The sequence below is a fragment of the Macrobrachium nipponense genome, chromosome 42 (assembly GCF_015104395.2).
Source record: "Macrobrachium nipponense isolate FS-2020 chromosome 42, ASM1510439v2, whole genome shotgun sequence".
Classification (NCBI taxonomy): domain Eukaryota; kingdom Metazoa; phylum Arthropoda; class Malacostraca; order Decapoda; family Palaemonidae; genus Macrobrachium; species Macrobrachium nipponense.
Window position 1 is genome coordinate 26549220 of NC_061103.1, and position 23854 is coordinate 26573073.

Sequence of the window (23854 nt, forward strand, 5' to 3'; positions counted from 1 at the left end):
TATATATTTTTAGAAAACATTTCTTTCACCGAGATATGAACATCGGCCAGCTATTAGCAAATATCAGCCCTGATGAGAAGAGAATAATAAGAAGAATTGAAAAGACCATATATAAAATCAATTCCACTGATGCTGGCCATCATCTTTAACAAAATAATAATAATAATAATAATAATAATAATAAAAATTTTTAACATACAACAATTTCTGAATTTATTTGCAATACTAATAAGCAGCTTTAATTCATAATGGAGATATTGAATGTGCAGCCAAAAATCAGCTGTAAGGTAGTAGTTATTTATTATCAATAATAATAATAATAAAGCTTAATTCATAAAGCAAGCTAAAGTCTACAGTTGAAGAAAGTGAGCACTCTATTCTTCCTTTTCTTACATTTGTAAAACAAGAGGAAAAAACTTATATTTCTTATTTTTATTTTCGATGGAGGAAGTAAATGTTCAGTTAAGATGCAATGGTAGTGTAGTGGTTATTCACTAATAATAGTAATAGTGGTTATTCACTAATGATAATAATAATGCGAATTGTGAATTTTCAATTTATAATTTAATCACGACATTTCTGAATTTCTTTGCAATACTATAATGGTACGAAGCTTTAAAATTCATAAAATAATGAAGAAATTTGATCTGCAGCCAAGGATTAACTGTAAAGTAGCAGATAGTGAATAATAATAATAATAATAATAATAATAATAATAAGTCTCAGTTAATAAATCAATCAAAAATACGTTCGAAAAAAGACTTGAGGCTAGGAGAGAGAATGAAAAAAAAGAAGAAAGAAGAAAAAAAAACAAAAAAAAAAAAACCTACATATTCGTTTCCAACACGCTCCCTTAAACCAGGTCGAGGTCATCAGATGGAAGGATGAGCATCACTACCCAACCGCCAACCATCCGAATATCACAGAACACGTTATGGCAATTAATAACACCGACGGGAGCATCCCTCACCTGACCGTCGAGGAGAGAGCCAGGTGAGATGAAGATTTTTCAATTATATTATGGCTTTTACAATGGAATGTCTATACCTATATACTATTTTATTTCACTGTCAGCATTTTCATTACTTTATATTTCTCCGGCCAGGGGTGCGCATGTAGTATATGCGTCTATTTAACTATGGAGTCATTTCATATTTTATATATTTTTATTGCTTTACCCATTTTTCTTCAATATACTGTCAGTATTTCCATGAACTCATCATCAACGGCCAGGTATGTGTAAGTGTGTGTGTTAATAAGTTTATATCTAAATACGAAGTCATTTCATGATGTCTTTATCTACTTTAAATGATTTTATTGTTAATATTTCCTTTAAATTATTGTCTACGTCGGCAAGGTGTGTGTACGCATGAATTATACGGCCAGGTGTGCGTATGTATGGTATGTTTATATTAAATACTGCGTACCTCATTTACTTACTAATTGGTTAATTCACACCCGCTAGCGAATGTGCAAGAAAAAAATGAATTTTATGAATTTTAAAACTGCATTGATAACACTTGAATTCTTTCGGGTTTAGTTTTGCTACAAAAGATTGGGTAATTTTACAATACTATGTATTAAATATTACAAATCACTGCAAACGAGGGCAATTCGAAAATTTAGACAAAAGTATTAATGCATAACATCCACCGTAGAATTCTGAATACATACCTCACATTTCAACCTTTTATCCGAATCCAAGCTTCACACAGATCCAAACCTACACTATATATATATATAATATATATATATATATATATATATATATATATATATATATATATATATATATATATATATATATATAAAGGTTTTAGCCACGAAGGAAAAAATGAAAAAGCGAGATAGCCAAGTACTTTCGGTCCTGTCCGAACAGGACCAAAAGTACTTGGCTATCTCGCTTTTCATTTTTTTCCCTTCGTGGCAAAAAACCTTTATTTATACATAGCATCACGTTTTATATACTTCGTGATCAAGTTATTCATATATATATATATATATATATATATATATATATATATATATATAACTAGACTACATATCCCGGTCATTGAGGTGTTACAATCCTCACCGGATATTCCGTACAAGGATTGCGAATATCCTATGGAAATCCAATTAGAGGATTACACCATCCCCAGAGAGAAGGCGTGGCTAAGGGATATTAAGTCTTAATCCTTTAGCAGCAGAGGCAACCGTATTTCCGGTACCTATAGATCACTGGCTATAATACCCGATCGTGGGTATTTCCGGTACCTATAGATCACTGGCTAGGATACCCGATCACGGGTATACTAGTGTCCTTCGGTGTAATTAACGTAAATGTATAAGTTAAGCTATGTCATGGGCTGGTGAAAATTTATACGTATATTCAGATATAATATATAATTAATATATATAATGAATAATAGAATATATTATATTATTAATATATATTATTATATATATATATATATATAATATATATATATATGGAACTGTTTACCAAACAAACCTCTGTTGTCAAATTTAGTTGGAATACAAAGAACGGCATTCAGTTTGCGCTAACTATAAATGGCACAATGTAACAGCTAAACAGACACAGTCGAAAGGCAGGAATTCATTTGTTTCGGGGAAAACGCTAAAGAATACTACAATACTGCATTTGTTTGAACAATTACAAGGAACGTAGTAAAAATATACATTTCCACAGACATATGTACATGTATACTTAAACACACAAACACACAGACGGGAAAGATGGCGGTGATTTTTTTTTTTAAGTCACCGTGTTAAATTGTGTATTCTTTTTGTTCATACATACATACATACATACATACATACATACATACACACACACACACACATACACACTACACACACACACACACACACACACACACATATATAATATATATATATATATAATTATATATATATATATATATACCATATGTGCATATGTATAATAAGGTGACTTAAAGAAAAAGACAGCAATCACTGCTATCTATCCTGTCAAAGGTCTAGTAAACAAAAAAAAAAAAAAAAACCCAGTAACCCAAAAAACCAAGTGGGTCTCGATCAGGCACTTTCAACAGAGAACTTCCTAGGATTAGGTCCACCATTCCCTTTACCCTTGTCCGCTGGTATGGTGGCTAGTGTTCGTAAAATGCCGCTTAGATGTCGTGGGTTCGCGCCTCCCCGAGGTCGGTGATAAACCACTGGCTCTGTATCATAATACGTTACTGCCGCAGTGTGGGGTCTGCGGTGGGAGGTAGAAACCAACACTCCTTGGAAGCTTGAATATCAAGTCAATGGCCCCTTTGGTGTGCTTGTTCCGTGTGAATAGGCTTCATGTGCTGAAATAATAATAAATAATAATAATATACCTAATTTATGTACCTTTTTCAATAACTTATCCTCTTCCTCTGAGCTATCCCTTGGAACTACTTAGTCGTATGTGTACATTTCTCGTTTTACCAATCCCCTTTACCTCACATACCCGTATAGTTAACGACTGCCCTTTACATCCTAAAGTTAGAACCGCCTCAGGCGTTTCTCACAGTCCAAAATTTGTTTATCCACATTCTCGTTCATAGTTCCTCTTACATTTCATTTTTTCACTTATTCCAGTAGCCATGCTAACAGCAAGATCATTCTATCACTGCTTGAGTAAATCCATTCTCTGATTATCTATAATTTTCAAAATAATATTGTTTAACCTTTCTGTACATTTTAGTCTTCATTTTCTCAAACACACTGTGCCCAGTTGCCTCTCGGTATTTTGTCATTTTAAGTTTACCAAGTTTACTTCAGATCTGAAAATATATTTTCATTGCGGCCGCATTCACATTCACGACCAGAATATAGCAGTTTCCCCTTCCTTTCGTAAGCGTTTTATTACGGTTCGTTTTCTCTCTGTCCAATGTTAGTTTTCTTACGTTTTCTTGTTGACTTCCAAAGTTCCCTGATCGCAGAGTACTTTTTAGGAGCGTCCGGTAACACTGAGCAACGTAAGACCAACCAAGATGATGAAATCGCCTTACGTGAACGAGAGAGGGAGAGAGAGAAGCAGAGAAAGAGAGGGTACTGAACACGGTGCTTTTAGTGTGTTTATTAATTGCATGAAGGGAAGCAGGACGCGGAGTATACCATACGTAAGAGTAGCATCCTTAACTAAAATATATGAAATCTGAAACACTTGTAGCAGCTTTAACGGAACTGAAATCAAGTAAACTATAATGAAAGATGAATTGTTTGAACTTTGGCTTGTAAAACGTAAATTTAACATTAGACTAAACTGTGTAAGTAATCTGGGGTACTATCATTCGTATTTCGATTACTAAGTACGATATGTAAATGTCTTTAAATTACATGAGTTTATAATAAAACATCTTACGCTAGTAGCGTTATACGTTGTCAGGAACACTATATATATATATATATATATATATATATATATATATATATATATATATGTATATATATATATGTATATATATATATATATATATATATATATATATATATGTATATATATATATTATATATATATATATATATATATATATATAGTGTTTGTGTGCACACATACATACACACACACACACACACACACACATACACACACACACACACACAAGTTAACGAAAAAAATTCAATATTTACAGCAATCGTAATAATGCAAGACATTTCCACAATCCAACCCCTCTCTCTCTCTCTCTCTCTCTCTCTCTCTCTCTCTCTCTCTCTATATATATATATATATATATATATATATATATATATAGTATATATATATATATATTATATATATATATATAATATATATATATATATATAAAAGAATCAATGATCAAGAAACAGAAAATTACTATCGTAAATACTACGAAATAACGATTAAGAATGGCGGTTTGATCGGCTAGCTTCATTGAGAGAGAGAGAGAGAGAGAAGAGAGAAAATTTTAAGTGTTTAAAAGAATCATGATCTATTAAAAACAAAAAATAAAGAAATCAGGTAACCTGCAAAATCTGTTTTGCATTAACTCTTTGCAATTGGCTAACTTCACGCGCCAGCCGCTGGAGATATTACGCAATTCATTAAAACCCGAAGCAATTAAGGAAACATTTCCCCTCAGCTTTCTTTTGCTCTTTCAAAAAAGGTTTGGAAAATGCGGCTGGTTTACAGAATTTCTTTCCCTAATATTTCCGGTTCGGTTCTCAATTACATACCTGCGGAATTCGTTTCCGGAATTTATACCCCTCGTGATGTGTTACTTGAGTTAAAACAGTTAATTGTGAAAGAAATGAAATAAAAACAATAGTTATTGTATTGAAGATTCAACTACTGGTATTGGGTGTATTATTAAATACATATAAACCCTTAACAAAGACAATAAATTCCGGTTAGTTTAATCTACTCGACATTTGAGCAAATAAATTTTTCATGATGTGTTAGTTGTATCTACCTGACTTCTGACCAAAGTTACCGTTGATGGTGTAAACGTTTCCATTTTATTTTAAATAAAAACGTCATCATAAGACATGTGCTAAACTTTAAATTACTGTACAAATATTTCGTATTAAGTCCACTTCATATTTGCCCATAGAAACCTTAAATAATGTAAATTTTACCATTTAAAACGAAAGCGTCATAATCAATTATGTAGATAACATAAATGATATACTGCATGAATTCCTATTCAAATGAACGCGGAATACATGTAATTTTCACATTCACTTAAATCCAACGAGGTAGGAATTAATGATTCCGAAATTTTTTTTGTAAACAGTTCACAAGCAAAACCTGCAAAAATATTTTGTTTATCGATTTAAAAAAAGTGGTCTATATGGCACGCATACACCCAGCAAGGTCGTAAGCACGCACACAGGAACACACATACACAAACACACACATACACACACATCGCTGGAAGAAGTTCTCGCACTGACAAAGGCGGCCATTAAACAGACACGGGTTTTCAATCCTGCCTAATGGATTCGGATGCCTTTTCCTCCCTGCCGTCGCTTCTCCCATTACGTAATCTATCTCTAACCATAGAGGGAGTTTACAGTATATACTGACTGAATGCTACCAAAAAGAAAATCAAGTCTTACCGCATGAAAATCCATTTATGATAAGGCTGTAAGATACTGCCCTGACGTCATATCCCTCAAATCTTAAAGCGGTTCTGGATATAGGATGTTACATGATGATGGATATTGTACTCGATATCTTATTCTTTATCTGAAAAAGTCAATGACTGGAATTTTTTATAAATGCTCTTATCTATTATTTTGGTAGTTGTATAATAATTGCTTATATTTTTAAAATTATCTCCTTTTTTTACACTTGAGGGTACTCTCAGTGGTTTTTGTAAATCCAATCTTAATTAGTATTTTCGAGTTGTTAAAAGAAATGCCATTCATTTTATTGAATCTTTCGTAAAACTTTATCCCCAGCTTCCACGCAATATAAAAAAGAAATGAACAAATAAATAAATAATTAAAGAAGCAATGTTAACCCAACCACGTAACTCCCCCTATATGGATTTAAAACTGATTCACATTTTAGTGCCCGCAAACACAATTCCACATTCACGTCTCATACGGCGTGAATAACCTCGTCGTTGCGACGCCAGTAAGAATTAATAAATCAATCAATCACGTCTCATATCAAATCCTTAGGCAACCTCCCCCCCAACCCCCCCACCACCAGCAAACACCCTTCTTCCCCGCTCACCCTGGGCTTGATTGCGGGGGGAGAGGATTGAGAGGGGGAATCGAATCCACCTGTGGACATGCTTCTGAGAAGGATCACAACTTTCGAATTTAACCCGCAATTTTTATTCACAGCTTCCTGATGCCGCAAAGCCTCATGTGGAATAAAGGAACTCACTGGACGGCTCTGCCAGTGGACGCTTTCCTCACCATCGACGCTTTCTGTCAGACCTTATTCGAAGCTGAGTCTTTGAGGAGTTATCTTAGACAACGGAAGTTCGACGTGGCGATTGTCGATTTGATCTACAACGAATGCAGTTTGGGATTAGCTCATGATCTGGGTGAGAATGATTAAACTTCCGATGAGTATGTTGCGTTTCTTTCATGTCAGAAAGTGTAACTTGAATGAGTGTATGCTGGAAAAAGCTCATGATTTGAAACTGATATCCAGTAACGTAGAACAATTTATGAGTTAATAAAAATGTCCATTTCATAAAACCATCCAACCCAGAAGAGAAAATTTGTGAATAGAGTTACAAACTGCTCTTGATATATATATATATATATATATATATATATATATATATATATATATATATATATATATACACCGAATGAGAACTTAACTAATAATGAAATTAACATTACCAGTTAACGCAACATATTTGTTCTTTCCTCTCGTTTTTGAAATGACTAACGTCAAGTAAATCATAACCATATGTGATTCATATCCCCACAGGCCTTGCAACCATTGGGTACTGGGCCTTCACTTTCGCTGGGGGAGAGCCCCAGTACACCACAGCCTTCTGTCCACCTTCGGCGGTGCCTCTTATCCTCTCGCACTACGAAGACTCCATGTCCTTCTCCCAGAGAATATTCAACCACTTCTTGGCGATAGCAAGCCACATTGTCATGCAGGTATATGATGACGAGAGAGAGAGAGAGAGAGAGAGAGAGAGAGAGAGAGAGAGAGAGAGTGGTATCTGGATTTCTCAAGAAACTGCCACAAAACAGCACTGTTATATATACGTAATTATACACACACACACACACACACACACACACACACACACACATATATATATATATATATATATATATACTATATCATATATATATATATATATATATATATATATATATATATATATGTGTGTGTGTGTGTGTGTGTGTGTGTGTTCATATATACACACTACACATACACACACACACATATATAATATAAATGACATGAACACTTGATCTATCGTAATGTATAACATCTACATAATCGATTCTGTAAGCACAAAAAATAACTCTAGTGCATGATTTGTCTACGTAACCTTTCGACGAGAGAGAGAGAGAGAGAGAGAGAGAGATTCTAAAAATAATTAATATAACCTTATCTATCTGCTCCAGAGGCTTAACTCAAAAAATCATTCATTCGCCAGGCGGCTCATGGAATCTCTCGCTTTGGTCATTATTTAAGCTGATCGCTTGCACGCCGAATTTGCCTTGAATCAATTATGTATTTAATTATCTCTTGGAAACTTAATGAGCTTGCATGGTGGAATTATGCTAATTCCGGCATGTATTCTTCAACTTCACGCCATAATCCCCTGATAGTTGCAAAGTGCCCCGACTTGGTAATAATGGAAAATATATATTCATGCTGGCGTGTATAATGAGTTTTGGCCAATATCTTTTTTTCTTTGCTTGATGTGGGATGCCAATTATGAATTTTAAACAATGTTTAGAACAAAAACAGATAAGCAATTAAATAGAGGAAATTAAAATATTCATGCTTCTCGATGGCTTTAAGACATTTATAATTTAATTCCCTGGGTTGTGAATCATTAGCATTAATCCCTCTGGAATTGGTGCCAAATCTGTACAATCATTTTGGAATGGAATATCAAATCTGGGCCAGAACAAGTACTGGGACCTGTGAGGTCACTCAGCTCTGAAAAGGACACTGAGAGTAAAAGGGTTTGAAAGGTGGAACAAGAGGAAAACCTCGCAGTTGTACTATGGAACAATTGTTAGGAGAGGGCAGACAGTAAGATGGAAGAAAGAGAATATGAACGGAGATCCAGTAAAAGGAATGAGAGGGGTTGCAGCTACGGGTGTCTGAAGGGATACTGCAAAGAATCTTAAGTTAAGCCTGCAGTGCGCAGAGTGAGGTGCACTGTATTCTTCTTCTTTACCTTCAGCTTTTCCCATCTATATATATCATGTGTAAAAGGCCCATTAAAACACTCTTGTTTGAAGCTTTAATGGGCCTTTTACACTTGAGACGTATCTTGTTTTAGCAAAAAAATTTAGTATTCACAAACACACACTAACACACACACATATATATTTATATATATATATATATATGTGTGTGTGTGTGTGTTTGTGAATACTAAATTGTTTTGTTAAAACAAGATACGTCTCAAGTGTAAAAGGCCCATTAAAGCTTCAAACAAGAGTGTTTTAATGGGCCTTTTACACATGATATATATAGATGGGAAAAGCTGAAGGTAAAGAAGAAGAATACAGTGCACCTCACTCTGCGCACTGCAGGCTTAACTTAAGATTCTTTTGGCTTCGTATCTACAACTTTAATGGTATTTTAGAGGAAAATAATATATACAGCGATTTTTCTGTGTGCTTGGATCCTACCCTAATTGGAGGTTATCAGAGAGACGTTTTCTAACATGTAAGAATATTTGAAAGTTATCCAATCTTCACGTCAATTTACTGTATAATGGTTTAAGGATTATTGTCTTGCTCTTTACTCCCAAAATTATTCTTTGTGATTTATACTAGTTTTGGTGGGACATTTCAGTATATTTAAAAATACGCATAAAATACACCTAGGAAACAGCTTTACGAAATTTATAAAACCATCATTATTGCTGGCGTCATGCTTTTTTCCTTTCCCATATTAGGTTAGGGTAATGAAGACTTCATGAAATACATATCTAGTGTTCTAGAGGAAACGGTTCTCGAGAAGAGTGGCTCCTGACCGATTATGAATTCCATATCAGAGCCGGACCATTTAATTGGGTCGGGACGAGAGTTCGTTGCTCGCAATTAAAGCGTTTCTGCTCTCAGTAAAATCTAATTACGAAACTAATTTTATAAGCTTTGAAAGATTGTTCTGAATTTTTTGAAAGCAGTTACTGGTAAGCATGAAAAAATTGATATATATATATATATATATATATATATATATATATATAAATATACATAATATATATATATATAATATATATGTATATGTAATATGTATATATATATATATATATATTATATATATATATATATGTATATATATATCATTTTTTTTTTTCATGCTTACCAGTAACTGCTTTCAAAAAATTCAGAATAATGTTTCAAAGCTTATAAAATTCGTTTCATAATAAGATTTTATTGAGAGCAGAAACGCTTTAATTGCGAGCAACGAACTCTCGTCCCGACCCAATTAAATGGTCCGGCTCTGATATGGAATTCATAATCGGTCAGGAGCCACTCTCCTCGAGAACCGTTTCCTTAAGAACACTAGATATGTATTTCATGAAGTCTTCATTACCCTAACCTAATACGGGAAAGGACAAAGAAAAGCACGACGCCAGCAGTTTCCTAGGAGTATTTTATGCGTATTTTTAAACATACCGAAATGTCCCACCAAAACTAATATAAATCACAAAGAATAATTTTGGGAGTAAAGAGCAAGACAATAATCCTTAAACCATTATACAGTAAATTGACGTGAAGATTGGATAACTTTCAAATATTCTTACATGTTAGTAAACGTTTCTCTGATGACCTCCAATTAGGGTAGGATCCAAGCACACAGAAAAATCGCAGTATCAATTATTTTCCTCAAAAATAACATCAAAGTTGTAGATACGAAGCCAAAATTAATTTCAACCTCGAATGGAAAGTTAAATGAAGGTGACTGATTCCCGTTGTTGTTTAAGCATTCAATTAAACCAGGAAGTTATTATCACAAGCCACCAGAGATTTCTCTAATTGTCCTGACCATGAATTGGCAAAACAAATATAATAATAATAATTTTGAATGGTTATATAATCACAAATCCTAGGAAAACATTAATATCTAAGAGGTATTTTCCTTTCTATAAATTATGAATTCAAGCTATTCATTTTTGCATGCTGCTAAATTCACAGGGTCTGTATAAATGTCCATCTTTAGCGGTCGTTATGCCACAGTGCTCAGTCTCAGATCTCTATCATTCTCCTAACTGTGAAATCATGACAGTCTTAATAGTAGTGTTACGGACAGTAATGATTATGGGTGCGACGGAGGCTGTAATATTACTTCAAAAAACACCGTTCATTTCTCTTCATTTTACTGACTTATTCCTCAACAGTTGCTTATCTGAGCATTTTAACTTCTTTTTCCTTTTTTTTTACTGTCTTACCTGCATTAAACGGAATTCCTCTGGTTCTGTTTTTCCCATCTTTATACTGACATTCATCTCTTTGTTAGTTTTCTTACAAATCGAGTTGCTCTCCTCTTTTCATTATTTACAGGAGCTCGTCAGGAATGACAAACAATCATATTCCAACATATGACCTTTTAAGTTCTAGAACCTGAATTTTATTTACAATTCATAAATACTTCTAATGTTGTACATTGGGCTTCAATTGTTCTCAGGAACTGTCTGGCCAATCTTGAAATCAATCCATTTCGCGTAAGTCAAAAAAACTTCAAAAACATATTGAACATGAAAAATCTCTTGCAACTATTATTTTCCCTTCGTAGTTTTAAACATTTATTAAACGACACTGACTCCGCTGGTTTCCCTTTCAGGTACAGTTCTTCATCACAAACCATAAAATCCAGACTTATTTGCCTGGCACTCCTTACCCGTCAACCTTGCTGGCTAATCTCTCTGGACTGCTTATCAATTCGCACCCTACAGTAGACTACCCACGTTTGCTCCCACCCTCTTTTATCAATGTGGGAGGGATGCAAATACACAAGCCTAAGCCTCTGCCGCAGGTAAGTAATTTCCAGTTATTTGTGCCTCAGGATATCATATATAAATTTTTGCTAGATATTTTCATTCCGTGCAAAATCGGATATATGATACAACAAGGAATTAGGTCTGATATAAATCCATTCTATTTAACACAAAAATATGTAGTTATGAACTAAACTCATTTTTCATTTTCTTAGACAACCGAATCAAGATTTTTTCTTTTATTTTACAGGCTTACTAAGCCTATATTCTCGATGAAAGCATATCAAAACGAAACATACCTAGACCTTTTTCCTATACAATAAAATACCAGATGTCATAATTACTCATCCAAGGGGTTCGACAAAATTTCCAAAAAAAAAAAATATAAAATATTAAAAAAAAAAAAAAAAAAAAAAAAAATTCTTTTCCAGGACCTGGAGGAATTTGTCGCAGGATCTGGAGATGCTGGAATCGTGCTGTTCACAATGGGATTCATCTTCAACTCCAGAGTGGTTCCTGTATCGACTCTGAAAGCCTTCATGGGAGCCTTCGGAAGGCTTAATCAAAGGGTAAGAAGAGAGAGCATTTGGGAATGAAGTTATTTACCTCCTAAGTGCATCAACTTTTGTAGGTATTCCACAAAATTCCCTGACAGAGGAACAGTGACGTTTAGGTTTAGTAGTCGCAGATCTCATAACAGAAGAGTTTGTAAATAACTAATTAATACATAAATGCCTAATTCGAAGACGGAGTAACTTAGAAAAGTAAAGTTATGATACTGATAACAACAGCCATTAACCAAAGTTGTGTTTGAACATGTACATTTATCAAGACCAAAGAACTAGATACTTTGGGAAGGAATTGTAAAATAACGAATAAAAATAATTCAAGTAACATCCCGTCCTTCGTCTTCTTCTACTAGGTGTTGATGAAACTGGAAGGAAGCTACGCCAAACCCCCACCCAACGTTAAAATCGTAAACTGGGTGCCTCAACAAGATGTTTTAGGTGAGTCTCGTCTGATGTTTATGTTTTATGAAATTTGGACTGTCAAGAGAAACAATGGTACATTTAGAGTAATTGAGTGTTTAAGACAGTGAAAACGGCGAGTTGAAGATGTAGTACTGCAATATAATTCCTGATAATAAAGGAGACGATATACAAGGATCTAAAGGTGGAACTGGGAGAAAACACCACAGTTGCGCTAAGAAGTATCGGTTAGAACCCGACATTTGCACTAACAATTAAAATAAGTAAGAGTTGGAGAGGTCTGACAACAAGATTGAAGCCGGAATGGAGGTAGATTAAAGGTTAATAAGTGAATGCTGCAAACGCAATGTTTATGGCTCAACGTGTGAGAAGTACTGATGGCATTAACCCCCTCCCCTCCCTTCGGGGAAGGGGCTACACTAATATATAAGTACCAAATACTGTAAGTACGAAAATCATAACATCTTTGTTATCAATTATGAGTCATGATGACAAATTCATCATAACGAGTCTCAAATAAAATTACATGACTGTGTTCAAACCAAAGCACAACATTCTTTCATGAATATGTTTATGACCCAAATTAAAATCAATTGACTTCATGACAATAAAGTAGTAAAAAATAAATGAAAGAAAAAAAAACAAGAGATGCAAAATCCCATTTATAATTTTAAATCCTGCCAGGAGTGTAAGTCTATAATTAGTTCGGATACAGCGTTTGTTATTAATCCTTAAGCAGCGATAAAAAAGGGTTCGGCAATAATCCTATTATCGATGTCTAGTCAATAAAGTTAGATAGATCTAAGCTGGAAGGCAATCAGTAATTTATTGATTTCACACCCGCGGAAATGGGAATAAAATTTAAACTCCAGAAAGTTTGAAAGAAGGATATAGGGATATCCAATGTCTTAAGATAATAACACTGACTGAGGACCATGAAAGAATTCTTGATAATACTATATTTATATAATATATATATATATATATATATATATATATTATATATATATATAATATTATATAATATATATATAACTATATATATATATATATATATATATATATATATATATATATATATATATATATATATATATATATATTTATATCTATATATATATATATACATATATATAATATATATATATATATATATATATGTATGTATGTATGTGTGTGTGTGTGTGTATACATTATATTTGTGTTACATTAAAAAAATTCTTTCATGGACCTCAGTCAGTACTATTATCTTAAGACAATTTCCAGTGGATATCCTTATACCCTTCATTCAAACTTTCTGCACTAATACGTATATGTACATATAAATACATGTATTTGCTATTAAAAAACAACAACAACAACAGAAATGACGAAGAAAGTTGATTCTGCATTTCAACACTTACCTGTGTCCAAGGCAAGGTGCCTTTGTTGGTGCTTTCTTGTAACAAACGGCTCCAGGAGGTTCTTGAGCCACATATATATCATTCAAGCGTGGCAGACTTCACCAACCCCGCCTGAAATAAAAAAAAAAATATTCAGTCATTAAATGATTTGTCAAGACATGATTTCTATAACGGATGGATTGAATTCCATTGGGAATACTGGCAATAACTAGCGAAGCAAATACAAGTTTCAGAACGAGCACAGCCAAAATACCGTAACCATTTAATATTAATGAAACTGTTTATAGCAACAAGTCTTTTTCGGGCAACTGGTACACTCGTAGGCAACCCTTATTTTGGGAAATTACCATAAAAATTGAATAACATGTAACATCTTTAAAGTGTCGCTTGGTATTAAGGATTAAAGTTACGAATGATATATATATATATATATATATATATATATATATATATATATATATATATATATATATATATTATATATGGCAAGGCAACATTTTGATTCCCCAAAAGTCTATGACCACCAGCTATGACCTTCGTCGAATTTCCATCAAGTTATTAATTTCAAGAACATCTCCTCATGGATACTTTCCCAAAGTCCCATCAAAATGTGTTTCTTACTTTGGGGTAATTCCTTTAACAGTCAGAAATTGAACCAAAACCAGATCTCCCAGGTTATGAGAGATAATAAGATGCCTGTGTGTGTGTGTGTGTGTGTGTGTGTGTGTAAAGTAATAAAGTAAGTGTTGAACATTAGGACAATTAATTGTTAAATGTTTTTGTATTTGAGAGAGAGAGAGAGAGAGAGAGAGAGAGAGAGAGAGAGAGAGAGAGAGAGAGATTCATAACTCTAAATGAGGAGCTTAAACGTAACGACCGTAAAAACATGAAATTTCTGCCTCTAGAAAGTGGAATTCGAAGCCACTGGAGAAGATTTCATCCCTCTGGGGGTAAAATTAATTAATCTTTTTTCTTAGCTGTAACTTCATGACATATCAAGTCCAGATCAGTTCATATTCCGTGGAGATTCACCACATCTAATAATGTGAAAGAATTCGGTTCTCTCATCTGTCACAAGAAGGAACGAAATTGTCAGCATGCAGGAAGGGGAGGAGAGAGAGAGTTTCCCGTCATAGTATTCAACAGCGCTGGCGTTTTCCATGATGATTTCATTTCTAATTAAAATAATAATATACACTCCAGGGCAGTATAGCTGACACTGACCAGGGACACAGTGAACCATGCACCACTCATATGAATATATACATATTTATTCATCACAACTAAGAGACTTTGGGTAACGCTATGAGTCGGTGAATAAATGCATAAATGAATATATAAATATGTCACTTCATATCTGCAATTCTATAATTCACCGTAAAGATCCTCCCGTTATTAATTTGATGGAACAGACAATGGCCTTTGAGTGGATAACAATATTAAATCTAGGACTCTTGAGTTAAACATTATACGAGTATAAGCTAATCTTTCTGCGTAACAGGTATTTGTATATCTATATTAAGTGTCACGAGGCCACAAATATTCAGATTAATTGTATACCAATACATGTGAATATCATTAATGAAGATGATTAACTTTTAATCACAGCTATTAAGTATATTGTGATTGGTATCCTCGCGACTTAATTACCCATCTGCCCTAGAGATTTTGTCTGGCCTTTCCAATTTTCACGAAGCACCGAAATTCAGATCTATAATTTATCAATGATTAAATCATACATGGATATATTGCGCCGACAACTGATTATGCGATACTATGATCATTCTCGAAATACTCTATTTCGATACATTTTAATTCTACGTTTATTAACGATGGGGAAAAAAGGAGGAAGACACAGTGATCAATAAAGGAAACGCTTTAATAATACTTGGCGTTAACGCTCCAGAGATAACGACATTCCAAGAGGTAATCAAAGTTATTCTATGTAAATCCGAGAAACCAATAACAAGGAATTCTTCATGGAATAACACAGAACAGTCAAGCCCATCAAGTAATAAATATAAGAAAGAACGAAGCAACGAGAAGTATGAAGTCATGACTGAAAGCATGCATGATTGATTGGTTGATTAAAGCATGCATGAACGACCTTAAGAGACTCTTATTTGAATAAATAAAAAGCAAGCCCATCTCGCTATTAAATATGGAAATAAGTAAGAAAGAATTAAGTAACGAGAGGCATGACTGAAAGCATGCACGGTTGTTTGATTGATTTGTGGATATTAAAGCTGGCGTCAAATATCCAGGCTATTGAAGCCCAAAAAGTATGCATGAATAAACGCACAGATTCTAGCCTAAATAAAATAAAAAAATCAAACAAAGTACTCCAGGAATGCATTCCAATTTCCATCACGGCCGTTATCCCCCTCTCTGGCTAGTTTTATCGAGGGAGGAATAAGGAGGAGGACAATCTCTTTCCCCCAAAACCTTCCCTTACCCGGTATTGCCTTCCCAGGAAGACCAGAGGGGCCACATCCGATAGGTGTGCTGTAGATCGTACACACACAAGCAGATTTTAAAGAGTTGCCTGTGATGTTGAATGCATAAGGAATTTGTACCCATCTCAAACCTTCAAGTAGAAAAACCCCTTTTTTTCATATCTTGGATGCTACTGAACTTTGCATAATTTGAGTTCCTAAAAGTATTTTTTATAAAAATATATGTATAGTTGTACAAGGAAATACTCCTCTATTTCCTATAGAAAATATATGTATTGTTGTGCAAAAAAATACTCCACTCTAATTCTTGGGTTATATTCTGAATCTTGAATAATATTTTGTACGTATTATTCTGAGCCTTTAATCAGATTCTATACTGTTATGCTTCTTGAATTATATTTTGTATTATTCTGATTGTAGAATTACATTATGTACTGTTCTGATTCTTGAATAACATTCTGTACTGCTCTGATCCTGGAATTATATTTTTCTTTGTTCTGATTCTTAAATTATATTTCGTACTGTTATGATTCTTGACTTATATGCTGTACTGTTCTGTTCTGTTCTGTTTCTTGAATCATGTTTAGTATATACTGCATTGGTACTTGAATACTATTTTGTACTATTCTGACTATTGAATTACATTCTATACCTTTCTGATTCTTGAATTGCATTCTGTACTGTTCCCTCTGCGAAAAGAGCGATTTAAAGGAAGCGTTTTTGAATGAAATTTCCATCATCTCTGTCGCTATTGTCAAGCATTTCATTTTACTCCCACAGCTCACCCGAAGACGAAACTGTTCTTCACGCACTGTGGCATGCATGGAGTTATAGAGGCGCTGCATTACGGCGTACCCATGGTGGGTATGCCTGTTTTTGCTGATCAAGACGACGTCCTCGTCAGACTGAAACAGAAGGGTGTTGCTACGGGAGTCTCAAAGAACGCCGACGAGGACACCATTTACAATGCCATTGTCGAAGTTCTTAACAACCAGAGGTAAGAGAGTCAATGATGATTAATAATGACGTCAGTATTCAAAAGCATTCTTCGAGATACCAGAAATTCAAAATTTTACATTTATTCCACGTTTCTTGTAAGAGATACGTTCACATACACATACACACATATATCTGTGCGTGTATGTATGTTTGTATGCATGTACGTATTATATATATATATATATATATAATATATATATATATATATATATATATATATATATATATATGAATAACTTGATCACGAAGTATATAAAACGTGATGCTATGTATAAATAAAGGTTTTTTGCCACGAAGGAAAAAATGAAAAAGCGAGATAGCCAAGTACTTTCGGTCCTGTTCGGACCCTTTACTGAGGCAAAACTGATATAACAAAGAACACAAACTAGGCAAAAGAAGGCTTAATATCAACCAAAACTGAACACTACCAGATTAGCCATAAGGGCGATTTTTACTCTACAGAGAGGAGGAGCTGCCAGAGGCTAGCCACACCTTGAAGGATACCCGCAGTAAACAAGTGATTCTTCCAGAAAACAGTACATTTTGAAAAAAAAAAACGGGAGCATATACAATTTAATATCATGAATTTTTACACAAATTTTCCCAACAAAAATTATTATCAATGAAAAGACGCAAGAAAATATAAATATATATATATCGAGCAAGAGAAAGAGGGAGAGAGAATATCGAACCAGAGAGAGAGAGAGAGAGAGAGAGAGAGAGAAAGAAATAATAACTATAAACATGTGGGACTAATTTATTAGTTGTTCATTTATTTTGAGGTCCTTCATAAACACTCTTAACAAATATAACCATGGGTCGTGAAATGGTACATTCCCAGACTAAGATTTAGGTTGTTTTTATTAGTGATTTGTATAATTGCCGATTCCAGTCAATTTCTTGAAACATAATCATTAGATCTAGCAATTACCGAGGTATCACCCCAATTAATACAATGAGATTTTTCACTCAGATGGATAAACAGTGCATTTGAAGTCTGGGCTGTTCTAACTGAATACATATGTTGCTTTATACGTACACATAAATTTTTACTTGACTGACCAACGTAAAACGAAGGGCAATCCTTACAAGGAATTTTGTAAATGATGTTGTTATTTGTTACGGGACTATTCTTAATTAGCATATCTTTAATGGTATTGTTATAAGAGAACACTACATTAACATTAAACGATTTAAATATTGATTTTATGATTTCAAATCCACGAAAATAAGGTAAGCTAAGTACATTTTTAGGCATTTCTTTTTCATTAATAGCAACATTATATAACTTTTTGTGAGCTTTATCACCTCTCCTTTCAAACTTATATATGGAATTTTTTGAGAGACAACACCTCCCAAATGTCACACTTATCCCCTTAAAATGGTACCGATATGTCGATGATATCTTAGTAGTAGTCTTACCTGGTGGTATCGATGTAAATGATTTACTGTCTAAATTGAATAATTTAGTGCCATCCATAAAATTCACTGTTGAAATTGAAAATAACAATGTCATCCCTTTCCTAGATGTATTAATACAGAGAATCTTTCCAATGCAAATTCAGTATTCATAGAAAACCCACAAATAATTTAACATATGTACAGACGGCCAACGAAGAATTGGCGTAGTTTCTTAATTCATTGTTCGTTATGGAAATATTGCCATATGCAGGTGCCAGATTATTTACTAACAATAAATAACATTTCCTTTCAAAGGTGCTATACTTGAAATAAATTACATTAGAATTGAGTAGACTTATTCAACGTATTAAAGACATTTATTTTGCAAAGTAAGGAAAATGTATACCGATGGGTCCACGATTTCTAATTTAAGCTCAACTCTAGCTTCGTGACAGCATACAAAGATTTTGAAGTTGGCTTTACTTGCCGCTCGATTCTTGACTCAACATATCGTACTGCACTAGGGTGTTGTCATTTCGTCTCCTACAGCCGATAAATAATACATCAAGGCGTTAACATTCTTTGAAAATGATGTTTAGTTAAAATAATTCTGTCCTTTGATCAATAAAATAATTTGCATGACACATTTAGTGGGCCTAAATTGGACTTCTGATTTTCCCACTTGATTAGCCTAGGCCTATTTTCAGTAGCATACTCTCTCGGATACGTAATATTAATGAATATTTAAATCGACAATATATATATATATATATATATATATATATATATATTAATCTGCTTTATTTGACTATTCCCGTTATTCTTGTTTTATTAGCCATGTTCGCCTTTCTTCTTATCCTTTTCATAATTGCTTAACATAATTAACTCAGACCTAGCTATTCAAAGTAAAAAAAGCAATCATAAAAAAAATCAAACGAATATAATTCAGTCTTATTTTTTATCGAATTCCTTGCATATCATCCTCTTTCATTTGGACACCTGGAAAGCTGTGGGGTTCAAAACTGACGAATACATTTAGAAAGGCTTACTTTCCTTAAAGCTTTCGTAGGTTGATCTTTCTGTAGCTATTCATTTCTTCTAAATAGAAATTAATTCAAATTAGTTTCACATGTATGACTACTAGACCTACTACCATAAGCATATTATAAGTAGCTGAAAGGATAAGAAATATGAAAGGTGACGTTCTCGTTTAAGTCTATTTCATATGTTTTTTTTTTATTTATTTATTTTTTTTCAAGAAAACCCTAATGCTTTAATCAAGGGTTGCTCTTTGACGGCTACAGGGTGTTACACGAGTGTATGCTTATATTTTGTGGAATGAAAGATAAAGTTTCTTTGAACAGAAAATATTGTAAAAACATGCATTTTAAGGCGTCCGTTGTCGGTGCGGGGAATTTTAAAATAACCGTTATCATTAGTGATGCTTTCACGAGATGGAGTTCGTAGTGAGAACTGAGAAGTCGGATCTAGTCGCCTGAGATGTAGAAGAGAGCGGAGGTGGCGTATAGGAGTTATGGAAGGATTAGGCCGATGTTAATAAAGTATCTCCCAATGAAATGTGTTCTTTAGGTTTTGAAGAAAAAAAATGCATGCATCATTGAAACCGTTTCCCTCCCTATCCGTGGTATTCACTGGCCACCGATAAAAAACAAAACAAAAAGAGTAACCCTAACTCAATTACCCTCTCATTCCACCATCAAAGAATAAGTTTACTTATTCATTAGACAACTATCAAAGACTTCAAGTGTAGATTTAAAAATCTCTTCCTTTCTATCTAAAGTATTCATCAGATACCAGTCATAAGCGTAGAGCTAGTTATGATTCCTGGTTCAGCAATGTCGTGACGAGACACTTGAATTCAAAGTTCACAAATGAATGATGCTCAGCAACGTTTACACTACTGTATTGTCTTGCTCTCATGTGGTGCTTCGAGGTGTTCCACCTCTATGCCCATGTTCTAAATTTTGCCGTTCTTTAAACACTTTGATTTTTCTATGTATGATTCTCTCCGGTTTATTAAGCTTTCTTGATATCTCTCCAACAGGAACTTGCACCGAATGCAGTGCAATAATTCTCTCGCTCATCGAGGGATGTTTCTTAGACCGATAAATGACACATTGACATTAGATTCCCGTGCACATAACATCAAAAGCAATAGAGTGAGGTCGCCTGGTTCACACTGTTAAGATATCGTTTTTTTTTCTTTTTGCTTTTAAATTTGATAGCATTTTGTGAGATTCCAATGTTTTCTGTAAAATTTAACAAATGGAATAGTTCAACTACCTTCAACTTAATATTGAAATGATAATTTAAGGACTTTGTTTATGCGATACTACTAGTGATAGGTGTCTCCTATCTATTTGGTAACGTATATCTATGGTTGTGATATGACGTTTTTTATCACTTCGTTTCGTTCACGTCAATTTTGCTATATGGAAAATAGTTTTACACAATAAGATAACATAATGTTCTTAAAGATTATCAGTGGACTGTTTTTTAACGTCATTACACATGATTTCTTCCATCTTTGAAAAGAAAAATAGATAAATAAGGCATGAATCGTGCGTCAGCAGGTGAACGAAAAATTATGAAACTCTGCCACGAGTTTTTTGGCCGACAGTACATTTTTATTCTAGCCACCATCTTAATATTAAAATTTAGATTTTTTCTTCTATGTTCCTACACGCTTTGCGTATCACGAGTCCACAATATCTGGACCAAGAAATAGAATACATAAAAAAGATAGGAAACGATCTCTGCTACCCACCTCATTTTAATTGATTTATGTTGTATCAAAAGCTCACAAAAGTTTTATAATGTTGCTATTAATGAAAAAGAAATGCCTAAAAATGTACTTAGCTTACCTTATTTTCGTGGATTTGAAACCATAAAATCAATCTTTAAATCGTTTAATGTTAATGTAGTGTTCTCTTATAACAATACCATTAGATATGCTAATTAAGAATAGTCCCATAACAAATAACAACATCATTTACAAAATTTCCTTGTAAGGATTGCCCTTCATTTTACGTTGGTCAGTCATGTAAAAATTTATGTGTACGTATAAAGCAACATAATGTATTCAGTTAGAACAGCCCAGACTTCAAATGCACTGTTTATTCATCTGAGTGAAAAATCTCATTGTATTAATTGGGGTGATACCTCGGTAATTGCTAGATCTAATGATTATGTTTCAAGAAATTGACTGGAATCGGCAATTATACAAATCATAACAAAAACAACCTAAATCTTAGTCTGGGAATGTACCATTTGGACCCATATATTTGTAAGATGTTTATGAAGGACCTCAAAATAAATGAACAACTAATAAATTAGTCCACATGTATATAGTTATAATTCTCTCTCTCTCTCTCTCTCTCTCTCTGGTTCGATATTCTCTCTCTCTCTCTCTCTTGCTCGATACTATAATATATATATTTATATTTTTTTTCGTCTTTTCATTAATAATAATTTTTGTTGGGAAAATTTGTGTAAAAATTCATGATATTAAATTGTATACGCTCCCGGTTTTTTTTCAAAATGTACTGTGTTCTGGAAGAATCACTTGTTTACTGCGGGTATCCTTCAAGGTGTGGCTAGCCTCTGGCAGCTCCTCCTCTCTGTAGAGTGAAAATCGCCCTTATGGCTAATCTGGTAGTGTCAGTTTGTATATTAAGCCTTTCCTTTTGACTAGGGTTTTTTTTTTTCTTTGTAAAATCAGTTTGCCTCAGTAAAGGGTCCGAACAGGACCGAAAGTACTTGGCTATCTCGCTTTTTCATTTTTCCTTCGTGGCAAAAAACTTTATTTATACATAGCATCAGTTTTATATAAATTTCGTGATCAAGTTATTCATATATATATAATATATATATCTATATATCTATATATTATATATATATATATATATAATATATAATATATATAAATTGACTATGCTCATCCAAATCAAATCACTTCTGATGACCCTCTTAAACCTATCAGGTACAAGGAAAACGCCATTCTCCAATCCAGAATTATACGGGACAACAGCCAGGACCCTCTGGACCAAGCTCTGTGGTTAGTCAACCATGTCATCAATACGAAGGGGGCGGAACACCTTAAGTTCGCCGCCAGACATCTCAATATTGTTCAGTTCTTTGGTCTTGACATTTTCGCCTTTTTCGTCTTCGTCTTTTATTTGGTCGCTTTCCACCTGCTTCCCGCCATTAAAAAGGGATTCAGATCACTGGCTAGCGGACACCAAAGAAAGCTTAAAGTTTCGTAGGATTTTTAATGCTAATGTCAATAATATTAATATTTATCTTTCGTATTATGTTTTTTATTGTAAAGAGACAAAACTTTATATTAGAGTATAGTGTATCTTCACGACGGAAGAACGTTTCTTACGCTAAATTACAGTGTGGCATTTTTTTTCGTGATTTGTTTTACTTGCCATTTTGATTAAGAATTTCACTGATCCTGTTGTATGAATTGAATTATTAACAAAAAGAAAAGGACCATGGTTTTACATAGTCCGTTAGTGTCCAGAGAAACGTAGACCCTCTGTAACTCGCAGTATGTAGTCACGGTAAAGTTATTTTATTCGGTTGCTAGAATAGTATCGATGGTTTTCTCTCTTTTTTTTTTCTTTTTTCTTTAAAGATAAGTACAAGGACGACATACCTTTGGTGGTATTCAATCTATTCTTTAGCAATGAAATTATATTTATTACCAATTTTAACTTACCTGCTGTTTTTCTATTATTCATGAAAAATTAAAATATTCTAACTACAAAAGGCCGTTTTACTTTTATAAAAATATGGTCAGTGACTTACAGTGCGGATATTGTTAACATGAAGATTTCATAAACATAGTCATTATCTTTGGTTTTAATGGTTAGCCATGTCTTCGCGACTCAACTGGAAAAATGAAATTAAATATTTTT

General features: G+C 33.6%; 1 protein-coding gene across 1 annotated transcript in view; it reads left to right on the forward strand.

Annotated features, from left to right (window-relative positions):
- LOC135213027 (UDP-glucuronosyltransferase 2A3-like) overlaps positions 1-23650 on the forward strand; it is a 107887-nt gene extending 84237 nt beyond the window's left edge. The window contains exons 3-10 of the mRNA XM_064246839.1: positions 863-993; positions 6835-7040; positions 7439-7617; positions 11507-11698; positions 12092-12229; positions 12583-12667; positions 17289-17505; positions 22912-23650. Of these exons, the coding sequence (XP_064102909.1) occupies positions 863-993; positions 6835-7040; positions 7439-7617; positions 11507-11698; positions 12092-12229; positions 12583-12667; positions 17289-17505; positions 22912-23194 (1431 nt within the window). The 3' untranslated portion in view covers positions 23195-23650. The remainder of the gene's footprint in view (positions 1-862; positions 994-6834; positions 7041-7438; positions 7618-11506; positions 11699-12091; positions 12230-12582; positions 12668-17288; positions 17506-22911) is intronic.
- The last annotated feature ends 204 nt before the right edge of the window (positions 23651-23854 follow it).